Source organism: Priapulus caudatus, unplaced genomic scaffold (assembly GCF_000485595.1).
Source record: "Priapulus caudatus unplaced genomic scaffold, Priapulus_caudatus-5.0.1 Scaffold1267, whole genome shotgun sequence".
In the NCBI taxonomy this organism is placed as follows: domain Eukaryota; kingdom Metazoa; phylum Priapulida; class Priapulimorpha; order Priapulimorphida; family Priapulidae; genus Priapulus; species Priapulus caudatus.
This window is the reverse complement of record NW_014578328.1, coordinates 38,901-45,881: the sequence shown is the minus strand read 5'-3', so window position 1 is coordinate 45,881 and position 6,981 is coordinate 38,901. Positions and strand designations below refer to the sequence as shown.

At 43.4% G+C, this 6,981-nt stretch overlaps 2 protein-coding genes across 2 annotated transcripts in view; one reads left to right on the top strand and one right to left on the bottom strand.

Moving 5' to 3' along the window:
- Nucleotides 1-1,077, bottom strand: part of LOC106816037 (CKLF-like MARVEL transmembrane domain-containing protein 4) — a 5,297-nt gene extending 4,220 nt beyond the window's left edge. The window contains exons 1-2 of the mRNA XM_014820582.1: nucleotides 1,035-1,077; nucleotides 392-476 (exon numbers count right to left, since the gene is read on the bottom strand). Of these exons, the coding sequence (XP_014676068.1) occupies nucleotides 392-451 (60 nt within the window). The 5' untranslated portion in view covers nucleotides 452-476; nucleotides 1,035-1,077. The remainder of the gene's footprint in view (nucleotides 1-391; nucleotides 477-1,034) is intronic.
- Nucleotides 1,078-2,575: 1,498 nt separating this feature from the next.
- LOC106816035 (dynein intermediate chain 2, ciliary-like) lies at nucleotides 2,576-4,930 on the top strand. The gene is made up of 2 exons (XM_014820580.1): nucleotides 2,576-2,671; nucleotides 2,909-4,930. The coding sequence occupies exons 1-2, from the start codon at nucleotides 2,576-2,578 to the stop codon at nucleotides 4,928-4,930; spliced, it is 2,118 nt and encodes a 705-aa protein (XP_014676066.1).
- Nucleotides 4,931-6,981: the final 2,051 nt, after the last annotated feature.

Below are 6,981 nucleotides of genomic sequence, written 5' to 3'. Positions count from 1 at the left end.
TATCTATCTATCTATCTATCTATCTATCTATCTATCTATCTATTTCTATCATCTATCTATCTATCTATCTATCTATCTCTCCTCTTCTCTATCTATCTATTCTATCTATCTATCTATCTAACTATCTTCTATCTATCATCTATCTATCTATCTATTATCTATCTCACTCTTTTATATATATATATATATATATATATATATATATATCGAATTTTAAAAAGCTAGCGGCACGCCTGAACACGGACAATAAGGTACCTGCCGTCCACATGCCGCATGTATAACAAACATCACAAGCTTCCGGGTGGCATAGCATGTCTAGCATGAGCGCTAGCTACCGCGTTCACAATCAACGTGATTATCATCATCCTTACATACGCGCTAACACACTTACACACTGGACAATGTGCAGTATGCTGATTGGAGATTGTAGGTAGTCGCCCCTGATGGCCATCCTGATGTTGTCTATCCTCGGGTTGCTGCAAGGTGATGGTACAGTACAGTCTCGCTACACGGTTCAAAGTCCACGAGAATAATAATTCTAAACTAAGCCGCCACTGAATATAAGCGCATGCGCCGTGAGCACGATTATTTGCAGTGACTGCGGTATATGTGCATTACGTTATCCCGAAAATGGCGCTTTTGATGACGTAATTTCGAAAAATTTAAGCTTTCTAGTGAACAACATCTTATGTGAAGTATCGACGAATTATTCTATACTTTTAAGCCGAGTAAACAGACCCATGCAGAAGGCTAGCTCATTAATAACACGCCGATATCACATATCTATATTTCGGCCTAGTAATTCTCTTACTGTGATCTAGTCATGTGATTTACACATCGTATGAATGTATGTCATACCATCACGTGCGTGCATCGATCGTGATTTCACGCGCAATTCACACACACCCACAAACGTACGCACACAAACACGCGCACGCGCGCATACACGCACACGCACGCGCATTTGTGCGGGCGCACACACATATAACAATTGTGAGAAAATTGAACTATTTAACTCGCCAAGCGTTACATACCTTCAGTCCAGTCCAGTGACTACAAAGTCTGTTGGAGCGAGTTGACTTTAGCACCTTGGCTGTCGGAAAGCACGGCTAGGTTCCGTCTTGTGTGTGTTACGTTGGTCGTTTAGTAATACAAGTAACGTTCTAATTCATTATTACGATAACGCTCTGGACGTTATAAACACTTGCATTAACCGATGGAATTTGGTGACACTTTTGTTCTCGAGTTGATATCAGCGAAAAATTGCTCTACGTCTTATTTATCGCAGATAAACTGTATATGTTTCGGTGCGGCTCGTTTCGTCTCGGGTCTTAGAGCGAGCAGCGGAATGTTATACGTACAAACATGCAGGTAGGTGAGATCATGAGCACGAGACAGGGGTGTCACAGGAGGTGCGCGCATGCGCGTGATAAACAGATAGGTCAGTCCATTATAATTTTCATAAACTAGAAAGATATTTTTTGTATTTTGTATGCTATACATAATAAGGTCGCATATCGATAATAGTGGGTCCAATAATACTAGCGTGAAAGTTCACCAGAAACACGAACGATAGTTTTAATTTTTACATAACATACAGAAAACGTTTATTTAAAAATAACATTTATTGTGACAAAGACACATTCGTATTGCATTCGTATCATTATTTCACCAGTGATTGTTAAAATGTGACATACTTGTCATTTGAACTACGAGATAATTACATCACTAAAATGTCAAATAGACATGTGTCTCCTAAACGCTGTTATCAAATGGTGATATGGTTTTGTTCGCATTATGCATGGTTTTGGTTCTGTATATTATGCCCTGCAATTCAATACATTGGTACATTATTAATATATTGGCATCATATTATATATTTTCAGTTGTAAACAAACTGTATGCACATATATTGTTAACTTTTGCTACATTGTAAAACTTTCATCTAGAAACTTTGTGACGATACCATTTGGCTATTTATCCCGCATATAAAATTTTAATATAAATTAAACAAAAATTAATAATTAATTTGTTCATTTATTTATCAATGCTTTCATACAGAATACACAGCTGAGCATGGCCCACTTACAACTCTTAAATGTATATCAACATTCGAGCCATTTCAGATCGTGCATACACAGGCTTCCATTTTCATATGAGTGACTCCTTGGGCATATGAAACCGTAGTAATGTTATTTAAAGTAATGTCCGCCATGATATTAATATCTTCGCCATGATATAACGTCTTGTTAATATAATACAAAAAATCAACGATTATATTTTCTATCAAATGACGTGTATGTTGCAACGTATCCTAGCAACAAGATTCTATTGTCACAATAAATCACTTCTATTATGTTTTCTCCATTGTTCTCTGGCAACGACGACATAGATACATGGCACAAGACCTCTGCATTCGTGATGTACTGAGTTTGAGCTCACGGTGTCCGCAAAAAGAGCGCTCAGCTTACTTTGATTTAAATCAATTGCAAGCCGTAACATCAGCAACAGTCGTATATTTTTCTAACAAAGCAACTACGCTTTATGCCAGACTAAGCCTCACCACAGAAACAAAATGCCAAAATCGAAAAGTAATAAATCTCAAGTAAAGACTTCCTCGAAGTCGCGAAAGGCAGCTGTGGCAGTTAAACCAAAACAAGAAAATATTCAAGTATGTATTATTTTCAAGTATCATTTATTTATGCGTTTATTATTACATGTGTAAGAAATAAACACGTTATGAAGAGAACACAAGGAGTGTGTGCGTGCGTGTTTGTGTACATATATTCGTGCGTGTATGTGAAGGTAAAGAATGCCTACATAACGCACTCATTGAGGTTAATTCGAGAGTTGTGTCATCCATATATAGTAAATAATTGTTAACTGGTGGGTTGTTACCTTTTCGAAGGAGGAGGAGACATTTACGGCGGACGACCCAGATGCACTAGGATTAGGATTTGACGATTGGCTACAGCCTCGGCAGTTAATAAAGCCGGACGATCAGCTAGAATTGACAGATGCCGAACTGAAGGAGGAGTTCACTAGAATACTCGATGCCTGCAATCCGAACGCGGCAAAAAATCTTATCCGATTCAACTTCTCCGAAGCTTCCTACAAACAACTTGCGAGTATCGAACAACTGGCCTTCCACTTCTCCATGGACGGTTGCGTCCTACACAAGGAGTCTGACGCAGCGAGAAGACAAGCGACGATGCACGGCGCCTCGGTGACAGCGACGTCAAGCATCGTCATAAACGTGGACGAAGCCGCCGAGGAGGACGACGAAACGAAGCAGACGTCAGAAGAAGCCGAGACGCAACAACAACCGCAGCAGCAGCAGCAGGAGCCGCGAGCATCATCAGCGAAGGGAGACGCGCCGACGACAAAGATAGCGAACCAGTTCAACTGCAGCGAACGCGCAGCGCAGACGTACAACAACCCGTTCCGCGATCACGGCACACAGACGGAGCCACCTCCACGAGCGGTATTCAAGGCAAACGTGTCGCAGTGGGAAATCAACGACGCGTACGCCGTTGACTTCGAGAGCCAGCAGCAGAAGACGAAAGAGAAACCGAAGGCGACGAGCGGCAAAGGCGGCGACAAGACGAGGCGCAAGTTCTCCGCCGTCGAGAATCCAGGCGAGGAGCTGTTTCGCGTCGCGGCGACGGCGAGAATCGTCGAGCGCATGGTGAACCAGAACACGTACGACGAGATCGCGCAGGACTTTAAGTACTGGGAGGACCCGATGGACGGCACCAGCGACCAGGAGGGAACACTGCTGCCGCTGTGGCGCTTCGCCTACGAGCGCACGAAGCGGCTAGCCGTCACGTCGCTGCGCTGGAACCCGCTCTACTCGGACATGTTCGTTGTCGGGCACGGCTCGTACGAGTTCACGAAGCAGCCGCGCGGCGTCGTCTGCTGCTACTCGCTTAAGAACCCGTCGCATCCGGAGCAGACGATCGCGACGAGCTGCGGCGTCACGTGCGTCGACATTCACCCGACGCTGCCGCACACGATCGCCGTCGGCCGCTACGACGGCGGCGTCGCCATCTACGACATCAAGGAAAGGCCGCGCAAGCCGATCTACGAGAGCAGCGCCGAGAGCAAGCACGCCGACCCCGTGTGGCAGATCAAGTGGCAGCGGGACGACGTCGACGACAATATCAACTTCATCTCCGTGTCGTCGGACGGACGTGTCTGCCTGTGGACGGCCGTCAAATGCGAGCTGGCATGCACGGAGGTGATTCAACTGCTCATCGCCGACGCCGTCAGCGACGGCCCCGACGGCACGCAGCTGCGCACGCTCGGCTGCGGCACGACGATCGACTTCCATCCGACGCAGACGCAGATGTATCTCGTCGGCACCGAGGAGGGCAAGATACACAAGTGCCTGCTCTCCTACTCGAACCGCTTCCTGCAGACGTACGACGCGCATCAGATGGCCGTTTACGGCGTGCAATGGAATCCCTTCCATCCGAACGTCTTCATCTCGTGCAGCGCCGACTGGAGCGTCAAGATCTGGGATCACACGCAGACGGAGCCGTCGTTCACGTTCGACCTGGGCAGCGTCGTCGGCGACGTCGCCTGGGCGCCGCACTCGTCGACGGTGTTCGCCGCGTGCACGTGCGACGGTCGCGTGCACGTGTACGACCTCAGCGTGAGCAAACACAGCGCCCTCTGCTGTCAGACTGTCGTGCAGAAGAAGAATACGAAGCTGACGCACATTGCCTTCAATCCCGTAAACCCGATCATCCTAGCCGGCGACGACAGAGGCGCGGTGATGAGCCTCAAACTGTCGCCCAACCTCAGGAAGGTGAAGTGTGACAAGAAGGGCCAGAGATTAGAGAGCTCCCCCGAGACAGAAGTCGCGAAACTGGATAAGATACTAGACGTCGTACGGGAGACACCTAAGCCACTGAAGGACATGTGAACGGCTGTATAAAGAGGTCGGAGCAAGAGCGTGAACAGTGTTTGTACTAGATCTCTTCGGCTCAGTAGCATCTACAGCACAATCGCTGGTCGCCACGTAACGATATGTCACCTGAAAGATGGCGCGTGTATTGTAAGCAGACATGAATTGTAATTTCCATGAAATACAAAGTTACACTCTGATCTTGTCGCCTTTTGTTTCAATAGTTCAGTACGTGTCATTTTAACCATATTTACCTCAAACATACTCATTCCATATATATGGTGTACCAACCAATAAATATCTGTTTAATTATTAGACTAACTTAATTTTACATACAATACCTGTTTTAATAGTAGACTAATTATCTGGGGCCGGTTTCACGAAGCGTAATTAAGTCTTTAATCATTATTAAATTACTAATCATGATTAACTTCCCGTACTTAAATCAAAGTGACTGTTTCACGAAGCGTAATTAACTTTAATCATGATTAAGTTAATCACAATATTTAATTATACTCAGGAGCATGATTAAATCCACCAATCATAATTAGTTGGTTTGCGAAAAAACAACATGGATGCCGCAATTATTTACGAGCGTATGAATGACCGAATTATGAGGCAATATAGACATCGATACGATTTTATAAATACATTGAATGACGAGGAGTTAAGGCAGAGATACCGCTTCGGGAGGAAAGGAATAGCATTTCTTCCTGATATAGTGAAAGACGACTTACAGAGGCCAACGAAACGTTCATGCGTGATTCCGTCGATGATGCTACTTCTGATAGCTTTACGTTTTTACGCGACTGGAGCTTCATTTGTAAGTTATTCCATAGAGTTGTTAATTTTGCTACTGTTCGGTTTCCAGCACTTATGGCATTTATCTTTCGGGCTATTTCCTCCCATTTCTCGCTCTTTATTTTTGCAGTTAAGCTACTTGTAAATTGTCCGAATAGTATGTGGAAATTATCCTTGACGAGGTCTGCCAGGTTTTCTCAGTTGCTGTAAAATTCGCCTTGCGTTTCTTCGCTATTTGTTAATTTTCGGGATGAATTAGCATTTGAGTTGCGTTAATGTCTGCCATTTTGAATATGATTAGGCCTAAGTCGGCTAATTACGTACTTAAGTCGGCTAATTATGTGATTAGTTAAATATATACTTAAATCGCTTCGTGAAATTGATTCCTGAATTTAATTAAGATAGCGCCATAAGCTTTTTAATATTTTACATGGATAAGATTTGGCACTTAGATGTTCTCAGGCACTTTCAATTTGGCCCAGAGTCCAACTCATCGATGATTGACACGACCTACTCTGAACGTTTCAACCGTCCGCTTACAGCAATCGATCGATAGTTTTGCACGAACAATTAAGGCATTCCATCGCAAATGACATTAACTCGCAGCGCGTGTAAATGCCTGTGCCCCTCCCGTTCCTATAACTATGTAGACAATAACATACTTGATGGGTGGCGTCAGTCACTTGTGGCACGTGTAAACGTTTTGCTAATTACATGTCCCCGCTGCACCTGTACGTACCTGATCATATGGTCCTTACAATTAAACGAGTAACACTCAGAAATAAACATTAACCCGTTGAATCCAAATGAAAGAAATGTTATTCTAAGAATATTATACTAATATAACAAAATAAAATAACATAGTAGTTAGTCTCTCAACACAAACATGATACTCGCACCTCAATTTATCTTCATTCTAACCGGAATAACACGCTGACACTAATTACACATTGTCGGGAAAATTCATACTAATTGGCATTTGACCTCAATAATATAGTGTATACTGGTGTTGTTAAGTAATCAACCTATAAAGACCCTTATTAAAAACTCCATAATTGGGTATAAGAAACATATATATATACATCAATATACATCATATTCATATACAATGCATAATTATAACATTAACAAGCAGTATTTCTATATCCGATTTTGGTTGCAACTGGCATCGCTTAGTACTCTATTCCAAATTCTTACTGCAGATCAGTTTATCAGCAAAATGTCTTTCTTTGTAATCCAAACGGAATATTCTGGGATTACTAAATTAG

Bases quoted from the DNA above. Each gene is read 5' to 3' on its own strand.
- LOC106816035 (XM_014820580.1), top strand. From the start codon at position 2,576: ATGCCAAAATCGAAAAGTAATAAATCTCAAGTAAAGACTTCCTCGAAG. The intron at 2,672-2,908 runs GTATGTATTATT...ACCTTTTCGAAG, and splicing joins CAAAACAAGAAAATATTCAA to GAGGAGGAGACATTTACGGC.